This window comes from Nipponia nippon, unplaced genomic scaffold (genome assembly GCF_047370975.1).
Source record: "Nipponia nippon isolate SJK-2023a ecotype South Korea unplaced genomic scaffold, ASM4737097v1 scaffold_2, whole genome shotgun sequence".
Taxonomy (NCBI): domain Eukaryota; kingdom Metazoa; phylum Chordata; class Aves; order Pelecaniformes; family Threskiornithidae; genus Nipponia; species Nipponia nippon.
Window position 1 is genome coordinate 102,399,270 of NW_028262336.1, and position 23,943 is coordinate 102,423,212.

Consider the following 23,943-nt stretch of genomic DNA (forward strand, 5'->3'; position numbering starts at 1 on the left):
TATCCACAAAATATAGTCTAGATATTATGCAATATTTGGGTGGAAAATGCAGCTTGCATAAAATGCCCCTGTCGATCAGAGTGGCAGGAACCTTTCCTGCTGTAAATTTGCTCAGAGAAATAAACAAGATAATGGAACAGATTTCCGTGGGCATCATCGAGGGACTGGCTGTGTTAGAAGCAGTAACTGGAACTCTGCTCTCTTGTAAGACTCATATTTCATAATATTTAAATCAACATCATAGACGATAGACCTGTTTCAGGTATCCATACCAGGATGGGGAGAACTGTGCCATACAACTACCTGTTTCTCTCCATTAACTATAAAAGGAACCTATGGTGGCTGGCTGAGATGTAAGCATCTACCGTGCCGGCAACCTCCTATGATTGAGTGAGCCCCCATCTGATGGACCTAAGCTGCCACTTAGAGAACAGCAGAGGTGTTCTTTCCTCTGACCGTATAAGAAGCCAAAGGATGGTATTCATACTCAATCAATTTTAGTCATGTAAAATTAGGCAGCTAGTCAGAGGCAATCAAATCAGTCTTGTTTCAGCAGTCCACGCACAAATCAGCACATATTGAAAGCAGCTTCAACCCATCTGGAATCTGAGATGTGTGGAATGAGAAAGCACTTCCTTCTCACCATCAGCTGCCAAGAAGGGAGGTTAAACATCTAAGTTCAAGTTAGACAACTGTAAGATGGCTACAGGCTGAGGGGCATCCTGTGAATGGCGTCTTATCTTTTCCAAGACTGTACTAAGTAGGAAGTAGATTTGCAAAGGGAATTAAGCCCTTATTGCACAGTGAATTACAAATTTTGAAAATGGGACTCTTAATTCCTAAATAATACATATGTTTTCAAAAATTACATTCCTAATTTAAAAGCGGGTGTTGTTCTGACAGCTGCAGTACATTGTCAAACCATGCTAAAGGGTTAATCCATGCACTGCTGAAATCTCTATAGCATGGAAAATTGGAAAAAGGTTTGTTTAGTCCCCGCTTATGGAATGATCTGTGGTAGCAGGTAGTTTACACACCAAATGGCTGAAGATGTCTTACAAAGGAGAGAAATGGACCAAAAATGGATGCAGTTTGCTTTCTTTGTATGAGTGAGAAAAATCTGTAATGACTGAATACTAAGTATGCTTGGCTACTCATGCCTCTGTGCTTGCTCCATCTCTGCTCTAGAACAAGGGGTCACTAGAAGGTATAAAGAACCTAGAATTGCCATCTTTTAGATGAACTTAATTCCAGTAGAAGTGGAGACACTTGTCTATGGCTTTTAGTACCAGTTCTTTTAATAAGACAACGTTAAATAGCCAAGTTAGGAACCGTGCACTGAGTGGGGAACACAGTGAAGGTAAGTATTAAATTCACTTAACCCAAGAAGTGAGGTGAATGATTGCAATATCCACTGGTTCTTGGTGAGCCAGTCCTGTAGGCATTCACAACTAGTTGACTCAGAGGTAAAAACTATTATTCCTGAACTTTGTAGAGTGTGACACAGTAGGTAATTACAAGGTGCAGTTAAAGAGCTAAATCGCTGCTGCAATCTTTAGGCGCGTCATCATCGTTTGCCTTATTTCCAGTTAAAGAGTAGTCCGTAATTCATAAAATGACTTCCAAACAGTTCTGTATATACACATTTGAGTATCATCACATGTGTACATAGTTTTTAGATACCTATTTCACTCATGCTTCTCTGTTTCAGACCAAGACTGTTTTTTAAATGATCCAGTATGCTCTGGAAAATTACTGTAATGCTAAAAAAAAGCCCTAACATACAACAAAACAGTATTCTCATTTCTTATCAGTTTCTCTGATGTGTTTGTTCTTCTTAGGTTTGTGCTACTGGTGCACAAACCAAGTTGGCTTAAACAACAGCAGCACAACCCAAGTTGGCTCAAACACAATTAAAAATAAATAAATATTAGAATAGCACCCTGAAATAATTCTTCTCACACTTCAGTGAAAACGAGGATTTTCCCTTTGATGTTTCTAAGCGTGAGTTCTTGCAAAGACTCCTTTGGCAGGTTGTTGGCGCCCCAGCCAGGCTCCATTCAATGGGACACCATTGTAGTGACAACCAAAAATATACAAATGCATTGAAAGCTGCCCCTGACTGGCTGTCCAGACAACTGGGACCAAGTTTTGGCATGTGTCACAGTCATGCGTACACAGTAGGCTGGAGGGCAGCTGAAGGAGCTTGCAGTGGAAGGTGGCTACTTCTGACTGGTGCCTTTTGGAGCGTTGTGAAAAACTGCTATGTGGGCTGTCCAACAGTGCAGAGTTCTTGTGTTACTAACCAAAGGTGGAGGAAAGGATGCTGTGAGCTGGGGTGCACCAGCTAGAGCTGTGCAATGCCGTAACGGCAGCCTCCAGTAATGCTCACTTTCCTCACTTCCCAAGTGATCTGCATTAGGGTTGATGGGAGCTACATGGCAGTCCCCTGGCCTCTCTCCAGTGCTCCCACACACGTACACAGTGATGTTAATTCTTCTCGTCTGAGCCATTCCAAATAAAAATAGTGCAAGAGTCAAGACAGTTCTAAAAGAGAGTAAGGACAGTAGAGCAGTAGGTACAAACATCAATGCTTTTCATAACTATGACCTGAACGTTTTTGCTGTAAGTTTAAAGCTTGATGTTGAAATTTCTTATGCTGGGTTTTTGCCATGGTCTGATTTCTTTTTCCCTTATAATGTTTCAACTAAGTTGAATCTAGCCAATTTCTTTGTAGAGAAATGCATCATTTTGTCCATGTTCAAAGGAACAAAAACCCAGCAACTTGCAACCATTTCAGTGGGAAACTCTAACACAGCTGTGGGAACTTCATGTTTGTTAGAGTGCTCACGGTGGCCTGGGACATGCTTTCTGCTGTCCTTATGAAGATTTGCCCAGGCTTGGTCCAGATCTAAGTCCTTGCAGGTGAGTTAGTGATGAAGTTCTCTGAAGGGTCGAGTGTGCCCCAACTCCTGCTGGCTCCTGTTGCCAGCCCTGTGCAGTACTGTGCGTGCTCCAGCCCAGGGCAGCAGAGTTCCCCCACATTTGTAATATTGGGCACTAGAGTTGCTTGTTCTGTGATCTCTGCTGTCATGCTAGCAGTGAGCAAGAAAGGTGGGAACTTGCTGGAGCTGTTAATTGCAGGCCCAAGGAACAGGAGAAGGTAGAAGGGCTATAAGGCAAAGAGACAAGGCCAGGAGTTTGGAGAACCATGGTAACGGTAATGGAGTTAGGATAGTATCCAAGAGATATTGACTGTAGGTGATGGTAGGAACAGGACTGGAAAATATGGGCAGGTACAGATGACAGAACCAAAACGTGAAGAGCAAGGAGAATGTGTTGCTGAGCAATTCATAGAGAGCCATTTTTCCCAGGCGTTCAGCGTCTGTTTCCTACTCTCTGAGTGTCTGAGTGGAGATAAGGTTTGCTGGGGTGCCATGTGCTCACCACAGCTGGGATCAATGGGATCCTGCTTTGGATGTCTGAAGGACCAGTGTATTTAAAATCAGGTCCTGGGTTTCTTAGGGCATCCACAATTAGTTGATACTTGACAGTTTTCACCTTTGTGCCTGGGCCTTGGTTCCTAACACACTAAGCAAGAACAGTGACATCCTCTCATCTTTTGGGGATATTGGAAGGATAAACTCATTAATATTTCTAATGCACTAATATACTATGATAAGAGCACAATAGAAGAGTCTGTGGGGGAAATGAATAATTCTGTGTTATCAGGATGGATTTTGGATGGTGTGCAGTCAATAATACGTGGGCCCACCCATGGAAGAATGAGAACACAAGAGCCCTCTGGTAACGAGCACCATCCATCTGCCAAATGAAGCAGCGTCTTGTGGAAATGCAAATTAAAGACTGAGTAATAGTACATACATGTAAGAGTATACGCATGATTTATATGTGTAAGGCTGTGCATGCCACCTTCATTCAGACTTTATGGATGTGGTTGGAGCTGGTTATTTTAAGGGCATGTTATAGCTGGTGGAGAGTAATAGGCTCTTTTAGTGCACGGTGCACCTCACCCCGATGTACATGTCTATAGCTGGTCAGATGAATTTCTTCCTGAAAATCTTCCCTGCTGACAAGAAAGTGAATCCAAGGTGACTAACTCAAATTGAAGCTTAGAGTGGTAGTCGTCTAATATTATGTGAGATGAGTCCTGCTACTCCTGACTGCTGAGTGCTTACCTTGGCAGTTGCAGTGTTTTTCCAGCAAAGCTTTCTTTGAGGTAATCTTAAGACATGTGTAACAGATTGAACAAGTCAAAGTACTGTTAGTTGATACTACTTATGAAAGGATTGCTTTAACTGAAGTTTTACACTTCCGTAGCACCTTCCATCCAAGACTCAGAAGCCTTTTCCCAGACAATGAATTAAATAAAGATGTCTCACAGCACATTCTGTATCTGGAATAGATGTATGCAGTTCCCATTTTTCAGATAACCTTTCTATGTCTGAAATGCTTAAGTTTCAAGCAATGCAGAAAAGCTAGCTGAGCTGAGAATGGAAATGTGATCTTCCCAATCCATTGCTTTAGATATCATCTATCCCCACTAGTTACAGCACGTCTCAGGATAATTTGGCAACTTGCACAAACATGGTCATGCAAGAAGTGCATTTAAAAAGACTGCGCCATTTATAATGAAATGATGTCGTTTAGACATGTTGCACCACATCTGAGACAAGAAAAGTGCTGCAGTCACCATCACTGTTATTTTCAGCTCTTTCACTCAAGTGTCTCTGTGATGCAAATGAGCAAAATGAAAGATTCATAAGACAGAGGAAGAGAAGAGGCTTCAAAAAGCATCATGCAGACTTCCTATTTTATTTAATTTGAGGGACATTTTTCATGTTTCTGTATTAAGAAACTACTGTCCTTTTTTTGCTAAATTATAGCTGAAGTAAGTGGAACAACAGCTGGCCACCGTGAAGTGGACTTTAAGAATCTGTAAGTGAAAGAAGTTGAGAAGTTTGAGAATCTATCCTGATAAATTAAGTTTTCTGTGAATCTTTTGGGGGCTTATTTTTGTTTTGTTTTGTTTTGTTTTACAACCTTGTTTTTAACCTTCCTGAACATGTTACTGCAGTGGACTTTGAGCTGCTCCAGACCATGTCCCTGCACGAAGGAGAAGTGGTGAGCTTTAATTGCTATAATTAGGACCCTTTTTTTTGTGTGTGTGTGAACTGATTCACTTTAAAAAGTTTGAGAACCACTTCTTAAATAGCCACTTTATAAATCTTTGTTTTCTTCCATAAGGTAGATAAACAATCAGTTGTCTCTTTGGTTCCTAATACTGTTGTGAAACTGTTTTCCTTTCAGTTCTTGGCGAAGCGGAGTATCTCCTGTTGGAGCGCCCAGGTCATGTAGCCTTCAGCAATGACACAGTGTCTGTGGAGTATCAGTACTATAGTGGTGGTAATGTGACAGCAGAGCATCTGTCCATCGTATTGCTGGATGCCAGCACCAACGAGATAATTGCAAGAAAGCAGCTTCCAGCAAATCAGTCCCAGGGGATGGTAGAGTTTGAGTGCTTCCATTTCAAGAGTGCTGGGAACTTCTTGTTCAAAATGGTCTCTCCCAGCGATAACGGCAGTGCTGCCCAGTGGAGCAGAAGCAGCATGTCCACCCTCCGTGTGGAATGGCCTGTATTTCACATTGATTTGAACAAGAGTTCAGAGGTGCTTGGGAGCTCCCTTCAGGTTGGACTTTTTACAAATGAGCAGTTGTGTGCCATGAATGAGACATTGGTTTCACTGGATGTGATATTCACCAGCACCCTTTATGAATTTGGAAGAGTAAGCTCTAATGAGACTCTGGGCATTAGAACAAGCAAAGGAATCTCACTCTCTAGGTCCCAGTGGGTAGAGTTTGATTGCCCACCTGTTGGTCAAGAAACATACATCACGGTGTTACTGAAATCGTTAGAAACACATTCCATCATTGCCTCCATAGGACCCATAGATCTCCTCCACAAATTTGGATACAGACTGGTTGTGGCACCAGAAGCAACGTGCAAAACTTTGGTTCAGGTCTTCGTAGTCTCTCCACCATGCACTTCTGTCAGCGGAAAAATTGTCGTCTATAAAGAGGCTCTCAAGCATCCTAGTCAAAGAACAACTTGGCTGTATGAAAACACCCTTCACCCAGGAGACAACAGGACAGAATTTAACTGCACTTTGTTTGATGTGGGGAAGAACAAATACTGCTTTGACCTCTTTAATTTCTCAAACCGAAGCCATTTCCCAACAAGAGTTAAGGAGTGTATGATGATCCAAAGGAATATGGGTTTGTACTGATATTTGTCCTCTTTTAGCCAAAATCAGCACTTTTCCCAGCCAGCATGGGTAATGATAAATAGGTTTGATGATTGTGGTGTCCCCTATTGAATAGCTACTTTTTGGGTCTCCTACACCAGACTAAATAGTTGTAATGTCATATGCGGATGGGAACAAGATGTTACATACTGCTGTTACGTAGAGGCATACACAAGGACATTTGTTAGCAAATGCCACTGTGGTAGCTTAAAACTGCACTAAGTTAACACTAAGTACCAACCAAAACCGTTTGGGCATTCTGAATGATGTATGTATCTAGTCCAGATAAAACTGAAACTTGGCCTTCCCAGTGAGGTAAGAAGCTACTGCAGTAGATCTAGCCCATTGGAGACACTAAAGGTAGGATTAGTCTTACCTACGTTTAAGGGTCTCAAAGCCAAGGGCCTAACATTAAGTAGTTGTCTAGCTTTTTAGTCAAGAGAGACAGGCATTTCACAAGGGTGATTCATGGGTATAGCAGATACATGGTTGTCTTTTTCTCTAGGCCATTTGCTGTAGGAGTTTAGAATCCTACCTGTTAGATACACAAATTTTGGTGAGATGAATCAGGATTTGGCCATAGTGAAAGACACTGTCGTGTCACTTGGACAGCTTGCAGGTTTGTCAAGCAGCCTTTCAAGACATGGCTCTGCTGCTGCTTAAAACAGACCAGGGTGCATTTTCTGACCCATGAGGCCACCTGGCAGATCATGGGTCACATTCATATAGCTAAACTTTTCCTCCCAGAAAAGATTAGAATCATACAAACTGCCAACTAGGGACGGTCTGTGGTCCATATAGTCCTTTGGGCCATGACCAGGCACGGTCTGGGAGAGTGCTGGTTGGCAGAAGCCAAAACTATGTCCAGGAGCATGAATGATCATGGTTAAGAAGTGATCACAGTTAAGTATGATCACAAGACACAGCTTGAGCCCATTCCTCAGCCCTGTTTAAGGAATATCTCTACATTCTATTTATATCTATACATTTTATGCAAATGTAGCGTCAGAGGTGGTAGTCCATGATTTCACAGAATCTACAAATCACAGTAGCATGGCAGAGGAAGCCGATGACCCAAATGTCCTTCTCATCCCTCATTTGTGGAAGGCAACCACAGTGAGGAATGGGCTGTATGTGCACGGGGGGATTGGGGTGGGGTTGGGTTAGGTTATGTTCCCTACACCCTGGAATGGAAAAGTAAATGCTGTCATTTGGAGCAGGCTTGTGTCCATACATAATGAATTAGTCTTTCCCATGTAAACACTTCAAAGGTTTTGGGTTGAAAGGTTTGAGGTGTACACCATTTTCTACACCTCCCCACACTGGTCTCCCTGAAAAGGTAGTGCAGGAACTTGAGCCAAAAAAGGGTCATTGTGCTTCATGGGCAGGTCTCTGAGTGGGGTCATCAGGAGACCAGGAGTGTGGGACATGTTCTGTAGCACACAGTCCAGACACAGCCTACATTAATTAGGTTCCTAGTGTCATGTGGTCTTACTTCGTACTATTGCATAAATTCTAAAACTGTTAGCTCTTTTAATTAAGATTCTGTACTAAAAATGACCTCTATTTTCACCATATGCCAAACTTGGTACATAGTTCTTCTCTTCATCTTAACTTCCCATCTGCATTATCTGTTGGCACTCTCTCTTCGTTTGGCATAAGAAAGTCTATCTAAAAATGAAAGCATGTTATTTTCTTAATGGAGATAATTCTCAAGGAAAAAGGAAGAGAGAATTCGAATTCTTTCTCTGTGCTTGGGTGGTATGTTACACTGATGCGATCTAGATAATTACCCTGAGAGATGAATACCTAGGATATGACATAGATATGTTTCTGTGCCCAGTATTTGACTGTTTTAATTGATGAGATCCACCTTAAGCACTGACTCCCTGCAATCTGCTTTGTTTCCTTGGGTTCCCCAATAGCACCATCCTTATGACTGCAGTCGAAAGAATCAGGCTATGCCTGAGAAGAACAGAGTTAAGTCAATAGCTGCCAAGTTAGAAGTGTCAAATCTACAAAGCCGATGAAAGCAAACCCACACCGCGTAGCCGTAAATAAAATGTCAACCTGAAATTAATTAGACTGCAGCACATCTGACTTCGTGCCTGTATCTGTGAGACTTCAAAGCCCGCAGGCAGCGTTTGAAAGGAGCCGGGCGTTCTGGGAGGGGCGCACCAGCCTGAAGCCACGACAGGCAGAGTGAACCTGCGCTGCCTGCGATGGCCGTCCGCCTCCCGGCTGTTTCGGAAAGCCCTCTCCTGGGCTCAGGAGCGTCTCTCACCCTGCTGCAGGGCACCGTGCGTAGACCCGGATCGCTGATAGCTGTTCACATGAGATGTGTGGTTGCTGCACAACAGACACCTCTCCACAAGTCACTTATTTTCTGCTTTGGACTTCCTGAACTCACTCAGTTTAAGGCAAGGAGAGGTGATAAATCCTCTAGTCTGGGCTCCTGTGCAGCATGGGCCATCACTTTTCATCCAGTTACCCTGGTGTTGTGTCCCACAACTAGTCTTTGCACGTGACTGCCACTTATCCTCCAGAGAGTTATCCAGTCTTTTGTTGAAGGCACCACAAAACAGAGACCCTTCTGGTAATTTCTCCCAATACTCTGCTCTGATTTTTTTTTTCTTTTTTTTTTTTAAGAAAAAAAGAGAAACTCTGTGTGTTTCATAATTAAAGCTTATCTAGCTTCATCCTCTAGTGACTGGCTCTTACTGTGCTGCTCTCTGCTAGAGGAGACAGCTGTTTCCTATCCACTGTCTTCCCCCTGCAAAGGCGTTTGCACATCCAGATCATCTCAGTCCTTCCCGATAATCTCAGTGTTCTTTTTAATAAACTGCAAAGATTAAGTCTTTAGTTAAAGGTATTTTCTTCAGGACTTGATTAGTTTTCTGGCTCTCATTTCTATTTTTTAAACAATCCTTTTATTTGATGACAGGGTTACCAGCTTTGGGTGCTGTGTTCTGACATCCTCCTCGCCAATGCCCCTTGAGCAGCTACTTACTGCTCTTCTGCTTTAATTTCCACAGATTGCATAAGCTAATTTTGCCTTAACTTTTACCTTGTAAATTCCTCTTGAGGTGTTTTTGCATATAACCTTTCAATATGTAGTCTACCATCCTGCAGGTACAATTCGTGTTCCTTCTTCCTACATTTTACATTTGCCTGATTTACAATCTACTTTGCTCGAGTTATCCTAATTTACAAGTAATCTGTGTTGCTCCATACAGCTGCACTATCTACTTATGTCATCACAGGAGTGACATATTTTCTCAGTAATGGCTTTATATTTATTTTCATGTCAACTAGGCAAGCATTGTACAGCACTGAGCCTTATATTAATCCTTTTGGAATCTCTCCAAATGCATTCCCACTCAGTGATGGTTTTCTGTTGACAATTGCATATCAAATCTGCCACTCAGCCAGTTCTTACTTCATTTAGCATGTGTTCTATTATTATGAAGCAGAGATACCGTCTTGTAGAAGATCAAAGCTCCTAAATCGTTAAAATTATCTTCATCCAAACCACTGAGGATGAGATAAAAGAAGATTATTTTGCCACACCCGTTTTCCATAGATTGGGCATCAGTTATATCCCTGACCCTTTGTCAATCCTGCTCTTTACTCCTCATCCCAGCCAGGCTTAGTGCAGCCTGCGGAACAGGAATCTGGCCTGTGTCTGGAGTAGGAAGGAGAAGGCTCCCGGTGGGCTTGAGTGGGCCAGGACAGCAGCTCTTCCAGCCCAGGCCATCAGCTTCAGAATGAGTGTCGCAAAAAACCTTGTGCTATCTAAGACTGTGAATATATCTATTAAAGGTGGGGAATATGTCTATTAAATGTGAGCCAGCACTTGCACAGGTTTCTGTAGACTCCAGCTAGAGAACCTGTGAAAAAATAACAGTGAGATGTGAGTCACTTCATTCATCAAAGTGGGGTGTTAACTGTTTCACACAGGTGACTTAGAGTCATGCAGCTAATTTTTCCCCTGTGTTTGATGGGATTATTTGAATGTCTGAGGTAGGAAGCTCTGTTAGATCATCTTACCCAGCAACAAGACTCATTGCAGGCTCATTCTTTTCAATGCTTTATCCTGTGCTTTGTGCATCTGGGATTTAAGTGTCCCCAGCAGTGAGGCTTCTGTGCTCCTTAGGAGGATGTTCCAGGTCCTAGCCTGTATCCCACTTGAAACATTCGGGATGAGACTGATAAAATTAATCAGTAATGCTACAGCATAGAAATGGGCATATTTTCTTCATATTTCCGGTGTTAATTAACTTTCTTTCACAGTTCTTAGTTACACTCCAGAGACCGGTTTCAACTTTGGTGTAACTCCCAGTGAAGTCTCTTGCATTTGCCGACAGCAGAGATGAATTTTGTTCATCTGACTTTTGCTAACTGTCAAAAAAAAGCTATTGGGAGGTCAGCAGGGCATAAGTGCAGCTGTTGCCAGCAGAGGGAAAGAGGAAGGTAGGGGACAACCTTCTGAAGGGAAAAATGGTCAGTAACGGAGGAGAGGACTACGTGGAGTATCTAGGGGTCAGGCACGGATATACAACTTGCATCAGGTTCTTGCTCCCTGAATAAGACTGTGTGAATCAGACCTGCCTATCTGAAGGAAGATCTGGGAACCAGTTAGCTCTATTGCCTGAATCTGTACCTGACTTGCATTTATTTAGAAACAGGCAGATGCAGGGGATCCGGGTATGCCAGGGCTGGTTTGTGCCCCATCCACTTCTCCTGTGTCAGTGAATGCTTCATCTCCCCCCGCCCCCCCCCCGCCCCCCCCATTTTAGGAATAAATTGGGTGTTACAGACTCACTGGGATAGCTCTTAGCTTCTGAAAAAAAAATTTTTAGGCTGTGCCTCCGCAATTCTTAAAGATGCCTGTTTGTGAGGAAAAGACTGTAATTTGCCCAGGTGGAGTCTAGGTTTTCTTCCTTGAAAGGGATCCTCGTCCTTTCATTGTCCAAATTAGTAACCTGTTGGAGCATGCCACCGTTTCAGTGCACCCAGGCTTCATTTCCGTGGAAAGAGAGAAACACAGAAAGGGTGAGAAGGGTGTTTTCCCAGGTCTTATCCAAACACCAATACAATGTGTGTACACCCAATCTCAGGGCCTAAAAACTGATCTCAGCTTCCACAAATACCCTGCAATCCCCCAGGCTAGCGTAGGCGTTAACATGAGCCTGTAAATAATTAGTGATTTTGTCCCGTGTCACTGGTCTTGTTGAAGTGCCTAGGACTATCATCACGTGCATCAGACTGAAAGGATGATGCTGAGCGAGCATCCCTCGCTGACTGCACTATTGGATAGCACTGCGTGCTCAAAGTCTTAGAAACACAGAAAATTTGAGGGGAGATATTTATCCAGAGCAACAATTAACACAGTTAATTGCATTTATCTTTCATGTTGGCAGATCTGCCAACTGTCAGCTATTTCAAAAACTAACTCATCAGTTAGATGTCTTCATGTTGATAATTGATTCCTCAATTGTATGTGAAAAAATTCACACTTATTAAGAGCTAGTTCACAGTGCAGACTTTCTGTTTTTTCCCCCGGCGCTCTGCATCTGTTTGTCTTAAATGGAGGTTAATATCATTTCATTTCCATGGGGGAGAATAAACCATGCTTCATTTTCTTTTACATTCTGGTAATTGCAGGAGGTTGCGGATGAAGTTGCAGGAGTTTAACTCTCCAGTCTTTCATGGGAGCTGGAGCGTTTTCCGCTCTCCTGCTGCTTAAGGCGCATATTCTTAGCCCCAAAGCTATGGATGCCAAGTGTTTTTGCTAAGGAACTCTGTGCCCTCAGCTGAAGCCGAAGTCAGTGAAAAGTGCCCTAGAGCAATGGGCACATCATAGGTTTGAGCTCAAAGTTAGAAAATTACTCATCCTATATGTTCTTGTACGTTGAAGCCCACAGGCATCAATGCGGAGGCTGCTGAGCACCCTCCACTATCACCAGTGTTAGCACTGGAGGCAACCAGAACTTTTCTGGGTCTGGCTCTGTATCAGACTGTAGTTTACAGAAGTATAAATGAGCAGGGAATGTGGAAAGAGGGAAATGAGCTAGCTCACGCACTGGAAATTACGGCAGGGACTCACCAAGCTGCTCACATGAAGTAGTCTGCGAGGAGGTGGGTGCCTCTCCAGCTAGCCTACCTCCCTCTGCCAGTGATGAGGGGCGCTGCTGGAGTTTTTAAGGATACTGATACGAAGAAAAGTGTCACGAGATCCCCAAATACTGTAATACCATGAAGTCTTTTGGAGGAGGGATCAGTGGGCCCTTGACTGACTATTGATTATGGCCATTTTTCTTGCTGCCCTCACTAATAGCTCTGCTTGCTAGCTGATGTGATTTTGCAACTGTCCAGGGTCTGTACATTTGAGGGACTCCTTACCCCAACAAACTTCCCCAGTTCCCCCCTCCTTGGCATCCTCTGACTCCCTTTCCTCCCAACACCACACACCATCCAGTCTTGCTCCGTTTCACACTTTACTGGGACCTGGCGTGGCTGCAAACTGGAGGAGGAGTTTGAAAGCTCAGCCTGCCTCTGGGCTCCTCTCCTGTGCTGTAGCAGCTCTCCAGCTCCAGAGACAGAGGGGTGAAAGCAGAGAGGTGCACAAAGAGCACGAAGTGAAAGACAGCCTGGGATCGTGGATATCGCAATATTGTGGTAGAGGCAGTGGCAAATAGCCAAGGAGGTCACTTAGTCTTGTGTGGGCTTAAAACTGCAGCACCGCTGGGGTGTCTTGCCATGTCCGTCTCTAGCCTGCATTAGGCGAGGCAGATGTTCTCGAACATGCATGCACACGGATGTGCCTGAGTATGTGCCCACACACGCTGCGCAGCCTTGGCTGACGGCACACGTGTAAGCTCAAAACCTTCAGGCCTCATCCTGCAATGCAGGTGAGTACCTGCATGCGGGAGAGCAGCCCCGCTGGTTCTGTTAACGCTGCTCACATTAACGTTATTCATACTGGCATGCTCACAAAAATTTGTAGGACAGGGCCCAAAGCAGTTAAAATTTCATGTTTATTAAAACACAGCTGTATTTATTTTTGTTTGAGACTTTTAAAAATAATAACACACTATGAACAATACAGCAACCAATATAACATGAAATCATAAAGCCATTTGCAGTCATGCAACACCGTCTAGTCCTTTAACATCATGAACTGTTCACCGCTCGGGAGCTCGGTGGCATGCTAGCAGCAAAGCAACAGTGTAAGAAAATTAAAGATTGAGACCTGTGTTGGCAGTAGCAGCAGCATAAATTATTTGAAAGAGCAAACTTTAGCAAATCTAATCTACATTTTGTGATTTAGCTGATTTTCCACTTTATCTGTGAGTGGTGAAATGGAGTAAGTGGTCTATTGTTTTTCTTTCTGGCACATTTCAAAGCCAGGTCACTGAGTCAACTGACCCATAGGAGGGTGCCCACGGTATCTGTCCTTAAAAGTTGCACCTGGACTTGTGCATTGGTTTGGAATTTAAAGTTGTTGTCCTGCTTCAGTGTCCCAGCTGTCAGATATGGGCAGGAACGGTCCCTTTCTCTCTCTGGGTTCTCGCTGCTGTAAAGTTTGAGTGTTGAACACTGGATGAGGATGTTGTCTAAGCAAAAGAGGAGTTTCATTACATACTAAAAACGATAATATTTGAGGTAGTATTAGAACCTGAGCCTGCCTCCACTTAAAATAAATAAATGAACCTGCAAAATTTCATCTTGAGTTAATTGCCTAACCATAAGCAATAAAACAATAGGGACCTGTAAGCTGTCAAATGAACGATGCCATAACATGTTTGTGTGCTGAGAAGATAATAAAGAGAAAAACCAATACTGCTGTTTCATTAGGCCTTGTAGGCTTATCCTCCTTCCACAATCATATAAATCAGGAGTAACTACACTTAAGTCAATGAAGTTATCCTGCTGTAAAAGCACTATTTGTCAGGCAGGAATTGGATTAATATATAAATTATGAACCCGTTCCAAAGACTTGTGGCTTAATTTCCATTTGCTGTTGTTCCAGGCAGGTCCTGCCAGCCTCAGTTAACTGACTGCTGTGTCGCTGGCTGGCACTGGAGTGAAAAAAGGGAAAAAAAAAAGTGGGAGCATTGCCCTGGACTCTGATGGAAACAGGAGCAGGTCCCTGGAAGCTTCTTGCTCTTTTAGTGTTGCCATTTGCATTGTTTGGTTATTTATTACTGGTTTTCTTAAGTAAGAGAAGACATATGCTTGTGTCTTTAAAGGTAAGGAGGCAGACGCGTTCCTCATTGCTGTGAGCTTGTGTATTTGCAGAAACGTGGAGCCCGTGGCAGCCCTGGAGCCCCTGCAGCGTCACCTGCGGGGATGGCGTCCGGGAACGCTTCCGAGACTGCCTCACCTCCTTGCCGGCAAAAGCAGGCTGTGCTGGATCACCGAGGGAGACTTCCTTGTGTTCGCTGGAGGAGTGTTTGTGTACGTAGCTCTGCTGTCCTCTTCCCTGTGGTCGCATGTGCGCCCTGGCAAAAGCAAAGGGCCTGTTATTAGAAGGGCTTTGTAAAAGGGAAGCATCCGATCTCTCCTTCAGTCACATTGATTTTGGAGGGGTGTCACATTCCTGCGGTTGATGGAGTAGGGCAGGAGCCTACACGCGTTTGTGGGACAGCTGGAGATAGGGCTCCAAGGATTAAGAGGATTTCTGCATGCTGTGAGTGCCATGGTAGGGGTTTAAAATCTCCAGCATGGCCAGGGGATGGGGAAGGGCTGGAGGGGAGATCTCAGGGCAGCTAGACATGTTCGGTGTCGAAGGCCAAAGACTCCAGGCAATGGAAACCTATTAAAAAGTGGAAACCTATTAAAAGAGGAGTGGTTCCAGCTGGGACCCGTGGTGTGGGGTTCCCATTCTGGGAGTTTTTTGAGGTGGCAGTGCCAGGTCGCCCCCTGCTCCAGCCTGCCACTGCTGTTTGCCGGTGACAGGGCAGGCTGGCTGATGCTGACAGGTGGCAAGTGGGTGCAGATACAGGAGACCTGAGCCTCCTGTAAGGCAAGAGGGGGTTACAGCAGCCGCATGGCCCCCAGTGAGGCTGGATGAGGCTGTGCCAGCACCATAATCGGGTGCTTGCAGCCAGAGTGAGGGACAGGAGAAGTGGTCCCTTTTAACGGGGTGATGGTGCTCAGTCCATGCAAAACTGTTGCTTCTTGCAAACTCCCTGCTGAAAAGGAGGGTGCTGAGGTCTATCTGCTCAGAAACTGGCTGATCTACAAGCTCCAATGCCTTCGTGTCCCACAGGTGCTACAGGTGGCAGGGACGGGGAGGGGAAGGTGCACAGGAACTGTGCAGGCTCCTGGGCTCTCAGGCTGTAATTTAACAGATATTTTAAGCTATTACAAAGTGAGCAATGCCTTACCCCTTGCTTTGGCTGCTTCCATGCACTTCATTGCGCTGGCAAAAGTGGAGTGTGGAGAACTGAAATGGAGCCAGCTAAAAAATGGACGGTTTGGGGATGTGGGGAAGTTGCTTATCACACGGCGATTGCAATTCTTGTAGCACTGAAAAGGGAAGGGCAGCAGAGGGGGAGCAGGAAGAGGGCAGGACTACTTTTTTGATGGAGGTGTTGGCTTGAACCAGCTTCAGGGTGTTTGTTGAATGAAAGCCTCAGAAGTACACAGGCAGGACTGAAATCTATTGTGGAGCACTGTAAGAAATGGGTTGGTATTGAAAAAAAGGTCGGGTGAAGGGTAAATATTAAAGATTACATTCCATCAGGCCAGGTATTGCATTTTGTCAGTGTCAGTGCAGCACTTGGGATGTTTTAACACTTTGTTGTTAACGTGTCTGATGTTTTTAATGACTGGAGTGCTGGTTCTGTGGGTTTGTTTATTTCATAAAGCTGTGAGTGTAAGCACAGAGGAACAAGTTAGGGGCCCAGTGTAAAGCTAATGCCCTGCTCTGGGGCTAGTTGTCTTCTCTATGCCAAACTTTGTCAGACTGCTGCGGGCAGTGATGCCACCGGCAAAACACAGTGGGGTAGTTGGTGTTTTTCTAAAGCTGATGCTGAGCCGTGCTATTCCGTGCTTCTTGTTACCTGCTGGAGGGGTATTTCTGTAAGCACAGTGTTTGGCTTGGCTCCTCATGGGCCAGTTTCACCCCACTCCTCTGGAGCTGAGAGAGCAGTCGCGGTGCACAGAGCTCCCCGGAGTGGGCTCTGCGCATGTGAAGCATGTGCTGGACACATGATTTGGGTGTGCACCTTGGTTTACACACACAGAAGTGACAGGCCTCTCTGATGCTTCTCGGAGGTGTCACTCTTTCTATGCAGGTGTGCAGCTGCGTAAGGGTTATGATGGTTTCCAGAGAGGTCACCTGTCCTGTGCATACACGGTGCACATGGCCGAGGCAGTCTGGTTGGAGTTACTGCCTGACAGTGCTCAGCAGCTCTGGACAATCCTCAAATTGCAGCAGGGTCTCTGGGTTAGTGAAGAGGGTTTATATATAGAAAACCCAGATGCGCAGGAGGCCTGCATCTGCACCCATTGCCGTGGCATCATCTGGAGAAACTACCTCGCTTCTCTCTTGCACATGGTTTCTAATCCTCCTGCTCCCACGTCAAGCAGCTTCCTTACAGAATCACCTACATGATTTCATCTCATTGACTCTTAGGTTGCTCAAAAAGTGGCTTGGCACTGTGATCTTACAGCGTTCATCTGCTGTCTGATCTCAGGCTGGGAGTGTCATTCCTCCCCACCCCCCAACTGTCCGCACCTTTCTGAAGCAGGCAAGCTTTTTTTCAGCATAACTATGTTTGCAGTCATTAGTCCAGCAGGTGGAGCAAATGGCTGAATAAATGAAACCAGCATGCAGTCTAGGGGCAGAGGTAGATGAGGTGGAGAGAAGCAAACCTAAGTGACTAAGTCTTGTTTCAAACCTCGCTCTTTGTTAGCTTTTAGCTTTCTAGTCCAAATGATACAGCACAGTGTGCATTCCAGATAGAAAACAGAGTCTTTAGAAAATAGCTGTGAGACTGGGAGAAGGAATTACTCTGCTGTGGTGGTACTGAACAGGGCAAATGCTGGTCCTGCCTTCTGCCCTGGGGTCAGCATCTTCATTTCCCGCTCAGGCCCTCGGAAGAGCAGTGCTCCGTGCTTCGGGCATGATGGTTTTGGCCTGGATGCAAGTTTTAGTGATCCTTCAAAAAAGATTCAGCAGGCAGTGGTCTTGTTCTTTACGCTGATGTCAAGCTCTCAGAGTGACGTGAAGCTCAAGGTTAATCCCATGGCAGGATTTTTCAAAAGTCTTGGGGCTGCCAGGTAGCCCTGAGTCAAAGAAATGGGTCTCTTGCCCACCCAGCACCCTGCACATCTGTTATCGTAGCAGCCTGAGACCTTCTGGCCTGTGTTCATCAGTGCCTTTGTGCATCCTGCACACCGAATAGCTGTGCTACCAGCTCACTGTTGAATGAGTGTTCTTCTGGATTACGGGAAGTACACGGTGTCTGCTTGTTGTTATTTTGCAGACGCATTGCCTATGGCTGGACAGGACAGTCACTGTGGTGCAGGCAGGAGCACCTGGCAAGTTTTACAGCAGACTGTCCATCACTCCGATGGAAGGCTCTGGGTTCTGGATAAAACTAGAGACTGGGAGAAGGTTGTTAAGTGGTTCAGTTCGAGCTCACAGCTTTATGGCCAGCTCTTGTCAACCACAACTGAGCAGCCTTGTCGTCCAACAGCATTTTCATGGCCTTATGAAGATGGTATTTGGCCACAAGAAGTTGGGAAGTGAGTGCTACCTGACACTAAAATTAGCTGCTGGACCAATTCATCCATCAACCTTGCTATATTCTGCTCAGGGCTGCCACTGAAATGCTGGAGACCTCGTCCAAAAAAAGAACTATTAATCTCTCATTTGTTAGCTGTCTGTAATGTGGTACAATGTGCAGGTGAGAGGTTTAAATAGGGCTGCGGAAAGCTCCTAGATGTTCACATTACAGGTTTGCAGGGTATTCTTTGCCATTTGAAGGCCCATCTCCAGTCTGCGACAGAAGAGTGTCAGTACCAGAATGCCAGGGGCCACAGAGCAATGGCCTTCTTCTCGGTTAGGAGCCTGCTGTGGAGGGGAAGGTTTTGTCCTCCGGGGCTGTGATGACAGGCAGTGGTGGAAGAAGCACCCTGGGAGGACTGCTTAGGAAAGTTACACTGCCCCTGCTAGTGCTGCCTCCCTGCTCTTCAAACTCACTGCAATTCTCACACCCACTTAAGCTATCCTAAAAATAATTTTAAAGTGATACCTGAAGTACTAGCCTGGTTTGGGTTATTTTTACACCTTTCATGGCAGTTTTCACCAAGGGATCTTAATGTACTTCATGAAGGAGGGCAAATAATGTTATCCCATTTTACATGTATTTAGGAGTGCCTTACGGAAATGGCAGAACAGGCAAAAGTAATGATTACATTTAAAAGGTCCATGGGAGCCTTGGTTTAAAGTAAGTAGGTCTGTTCCTGCCAGTTTGAAGTGATCAGTAGCAAGTCATCTACAGTAAGGAAATTTTAATTGCAGACAACTTCCTGTACTGTATTAATTGGTTATTTTTTCTTTGTATTAAAGTATCCATCCTAAAATAGCAAAATGCTGATGACAGTGCAACTCTGACAGACGTGTGTGCTCTTTCTTACAGCTATCAAGCCTCCCACCCCACCTTCTGTCCAGCCAGGAGAGGACCAGAAAGCAAATAATATCGTCACCATCACAGGTATCTCCCTATGCTTGTTCATCATCTTTGCCACCGTTCTCATCACCCTCTGGAGGAAGCTCTGCAGAGCTCAGAAGTGCAGCACCGCCGTCCGCCGAAACTCTGTCCATTCCCCCGGCTTCCGGAAGAACTCCGATGAAGAGAACATTTGCCAAGGCAACAAGCAGCGGGACAGCTTCGCAGAAGGAGGGGATGCCCCTGTTAACATTCCTCTGACCTACAGGCGAAGCCTCCAATTTGCCCAAGAAGGTGATGCCTCTGGAAGTGAGAATTTCCAGCCAAACGCCCAAAAAATAATCCCTCCGATTTTCAGCTACCGCCTTGCACAGCAGCAGCTGAAAGAGATGAAGAAGAAAGGCCTGACTGAGACCACCAAGGTGTACCACGTCTCTCAGAATCCCCTCACAGACACGGTTGTTGGTGCCACCACAATGCTTCCCCTGAGCGGGGAAAACCAAGAGGAGGCAGCGGCAAACAAATTTAGGATCAAATCTCCATTTCTGGACCAGCCAGCCAGTCAGCCCAAATTCCCAGGGGAAAGCTCTCACCCTAGGCTGGATTTTCCATTCTCACAGGCTAATCCTGCAATGAGCCCTACCCAAACCTTGATAAGAAGAGCTCATTTCAAGCACCAGGATAACAGAGGGGAGTCGTCCGAGAGGGGCTGTCACAGAAACCCGCAGTTTAGAAGAACGGCCAGTTTCCATGAAACTAAAAAGGCCAGGCCTTTCAGAGAGAGAAGCATGTCCACCCTCACCCCCCGACAGACTCCTCTCTACAACTCCAGGACCAGAATGTGGGACCAAGGTTTGGAGGACAGGACGCGGCCAAAATCAAGAACCGCTAATTCAACTTGTGAAAAGCTGGATCAGCCCCACAGCACTGTGCCGGGGTGTGAACCACAGGGCCATGGCCCAAAGAGCCACCACAGGGCAGGTCCCCTGGTGAAGAAGCTGGACCTGACCGCTGACCGCCAGCCTGCCAGTCAGAAGGCAGCTGATAAGGCTGAGCCCAGCCGAAGTAAGAGGGGCCCTTCACCTAACCCCAGAGGCACATGGCAGAAGGAAACGGGATCAGCTGGCAAAGATAATTCCCAGAGAGGCCTAAGTGTAAGCCCTGCCCAGTACCGAAGGGACAAGTGCCAGAGCTTCCCCTTGGACCCTGAGTTTGCCTTTTATGATAATACTACTTTTGGCTTAACGGAGGCAGAGCAGCAGATGATCGACCTCCCTGGGTATTTTGGCTCAAATGAAGAGGATGAAACAAGTACTTTAAGCATTGAGAAGCTGGTGATCTGAGTGACTCATTGCAGCCCTGCAGGAGGGGCGTGCGCGGGAGAGGATCTGCAGGATCTGTTGGCTTCTGGTGGAAGGAGCAGCGGGAATTGCATTACCTCCACACGGAGCAGAAGGGAATAATGCCCCAGTCTGGCTTGTGGGAACACATTCCTTTCTAATTACTGGAAAGTGCTTCCATATCATTATTTTTTGTCTGTAATGTGTGTGCAATACACACAAAATACCCTGGGAAAGCATGTGTTAGTGAAGGCGTGACGCAGGAATAGCCAATAGATTTTATTGCATAAAGCAGTCACGTTTCGTGCATCGTATATAATGAATGCCACTGATCTAGCCTTTCTCACCTTGTGGACCATGTACTAGTAGATTATGATGTCCTAAAGCAACCATCTGTCCATGTGAATCATTTCCCATTTAGAAAACACAAACCTCAAGTTGTGAGCAGTTTTCATCGGTTTTTTGATAGTTGTTATTGAACTGTGTTAATTTGTTGTAATTGCTCAAGTAACTCATATAGTGGTGGTTCTTTTAGCTGGTTGCATGGAAGTGCAAACAATTGATGCTGAATACTTGGAGAGAATTTAAAATCGAGGGGGTGTTTTTAATCATTCAAGACTGATATTTTCTTTCTGCCAATATTTATATCAAGAAAACACAGTAACTTACAAATATTTGCATTTGCAAAATGAGTAGAAAAGGGCATGCCCCTGGGAGGGCAAAGAAAATTGATGGTCAAATTTTAGCCCTCAGAAGCGTTACTGGAGCATTCAAGTACCTGTAGAAGGCAGTGAGAGAACTGTTGAATCGCCCATCTTTTCTATAATCATCTTTGCCTTTGTGAAACATTTTTTGTGTGTAAATAAATTGACGATAATGCTACTACAGTAAGTTCAAAATAAATTATGAACAGAACCAGCGAACAACACATTTATTTGACGAATACCTGTTTTGCAGAGAAAAAGAAAAAGTAAAATGGCTTGACAACATCTGGTGATTCCTGGAGAATCTTATGGTGAAGTACAAAAGTTACATTGTGGTTTTTGTAATGCTTTAAAACCACAGATCACAAACACACACGACTGCAAGTATTCAGAGCTGGGTTGAAACCCCAGTTAACAACAGAGGTAGAGCTCGCGCCAGTGAGAATGACTCAGAGACTTTGCTTGCCATTTGTTAGGATAACCGTCTCTTCAGGGAGTTTGCAAAGACCAAGGGAGTGCTATTGGGCAACAAGAAGAAAAGAGGAGGTGCTGCCTGTGGAGGATGGAGTGAGAGAAGGTAGGTTCAGGCAGAGGGCTGTCAGTCTTAAAACAACTCTCCCATAAGGACCCCAACCCTACATGCCCTTTAACCCACCTTGTGGGTGTGAAGGAAAAATTAGCATGTGCTTATTTCTCCAGCAGTAGGCTGCTATCTTTCTTAAAACTGCCTTCTGAGTGGAAAGCCAGATTTCCCAATCCCACACTTTTTTTTTCCTCTCCAAACCAACAACCATTTTAAAGGGAGAGCAGCATTGCTGTGCATTAGCCAGTTACCGATGGCACCCCACTGAAGTGTCCAAAGCGTGCACAGGTAACTTGACAGGCGCACAGCGGGAGGGCTTGCTGTGACCGCCTAGGAGGAGCCAGACGCTCAGCATTCGGCCGCCAGAGTCAAACCCTGCCGTTTGAGGGGCCTTTTTGATGGCTAGCATTTTGCAGCTGCTGCTGGAGTGCCGGATCTGACTCGCAGGGTGATGTGAGCTCCCTTTCCCAGGAGCTGCGCCAGCATGCTGTGTTGTCTGCATTCAGCCCTTCGGCCCAGCACCGTGTTCGTACCAGCTACGCGTTCCCATAAGCTGTCATCCTGAAATGCTGTTTAAAGCATTTGAGAACATGTCCGTGCTTGAGGTGCGATCCAAAGCTAATCAAATGTAATGAGTCTTTAAATTGACTTAAATGAGCTGGAAATCAGACCTCTGAAGCAATTGCTGCTCAGGTTACTTACCACCCCTGCGCTAGGGTAAACTCCGTTGCGTGAAGCGCGTTCGCCCTGAAGCAGTGATCTGTCAGCGTTGGAGGTACAGTGCTACAATATCTGTTTACAGCTTTGGTGAGCCCCTCAGCACAGGAGACCCTGGAGAAACAGGAGATCAAATGTACAGCACAGCAACGTTCAGCAAGCCTTCCCCTAACCTTCCGTGGGAGTGATTTGAGCTTGGCGGTAGCCCTCAGATCAAACAAGTACTCGGGCTAGTGGCATTTTACCCTGTTTATTAAGATAAAGAGGGTTCAGAAACACTTCCCGAGGTTTGCTGTGGGAGTTGCAGGGTCCTGCACAAAGCCCTGTGACCCCTGCATTTCCAGTGGGGTTCTCTGCACCGCAGGAGGGCAGAGGAGGGGGAGCCTTGCTCTAAGCCAGATGCTACTGCCTGCAACCTTGGCCCAATGTTGGGCTGCGTTCAGAACAGCTACTGTAATGCATTAGATGGACTTATGTACACCTTACATCTAAGACAGCAAAGCAGACCCTTCATCCCAGCTTGTCAGATCTTGACCCCTTTTTCTCTCTCAGAGAGAGAAAAAAGCACCGTAACATATTGATGCTGGCTGAAGGCAGTCCAGCTATAATGCCTGCCTCTCCATATGGACACAGGGCAAAACAGGCTCCGTACTCTGGACTTTTACATCGCTCACTGCGCACTCACTGGGGAACTGGCCTGGGTAGCAGTTGTCTCACTAAGCCCTGTTGACTTTATCTCCAGCTTGATACTCCATTATCAGATGGGCTATCAGCTGCTCAGTGAACTGTCAACCACTAGTATTGTCCGTTTGGTGCTGTAGTTGATTTCCAGCATGCAGAGTTGAGTATCACCAGTCTGTCATCTATACCCTGCTTCCCTAGCTCTCTACTGAAGAATGGGGTTGAGCATCATCTGCCAGAAGGCATTAGCAAGACCTTATTTCATTCACATTTCTCTGTGTCTTCTGCTTACATGAAAATTGTCCTTACTGCCCTCAGCACTGCATTGGCGGCCACATGGTTATAACGTATGCGCAGTGATTCCTTATCTTCCCAACATGGAGGTAGAACCTTGCACTAAGGTTTTACCATTGTAAAATACAGAAGTAGTGATCGGAAAGGAAATGGTAAGTGCTGGTTGTTCACACTCCTTTCTTCACAAGGGAAACCTCATTTCAGAGATGTAGGTGCAAGTTTTGTTCCACGTGGGTACGTGCCAGCGCTTGGGAAGAGGGCAGCGGTGCAGTCTTGCCAGGGCTCAGGCTTTAGGAGCACGGCTCCCTGGAGTGCTGGCCCACTGCGCTCTGGTGTTCACGTTTGCAGTCGCTGGGATGTATAGGAAGAAGTGAGAACAGGGTTTACCTCTTGACAAGGCAGAGGAACCAAAACAAGGTTTACACTGAACCTTCGCATGTCTCTGCATTGTCTCCAGGACAGCTTGAGCCATGGAAATTAAACTTACCTTGCAAACCCTCTAAGCTACCCAGGACAGCAGGTGTAAAAGCACCAGAGCCAACACCAAAAGAATGAAATTCTCATATTACGAGCTTTCTCAAGATTTTCATCCATATTTCTGTTCAAGTT

The 23,943-nt window shown here is 45.4% G+C and overlaps 1 protein-coding gene across 4 annotated transcripts in view; it reads left to right on the forward strand.

The window, feature by feature from the left end:
* The window catches only part of THSD1 (thrombospondin type 1 domain containing 1), a 42,318-nt gene extending 18,393 nt beyond the window's left edge, over positions 1 to 23,925 (forward strand). For 3 of the 4 annotated variants that reach the window (XM_087756265.1, XM_087756263.1, XM_087756266.1), the window contains exons 3-5: positions 5,332 to 6,297; positions 14,631 to 14,789; positions 18,986 to 23,925. In XM_087756265.1, the coding sequence (XP_087612391.1) occupies positions 5,332 to 6,297; positions 14,631 to 14,789; positions 18,986 to 20,358 (2,498 nt within the window). In that variant the 3' untranslated portion in view covers positions 20,359 to 23,925. The remainder of the gene's footprint in view (positions 1 to 5,331; positions 6,298 to 14,630; positions 14,790 to 18,985) is intronic. The other variant, XM_087756267.1, reaches the window with a different exon arrangement.
* The last annotated feature ends 18 nt before the right edge of the window (positions 23,926 to 23,943 follow it).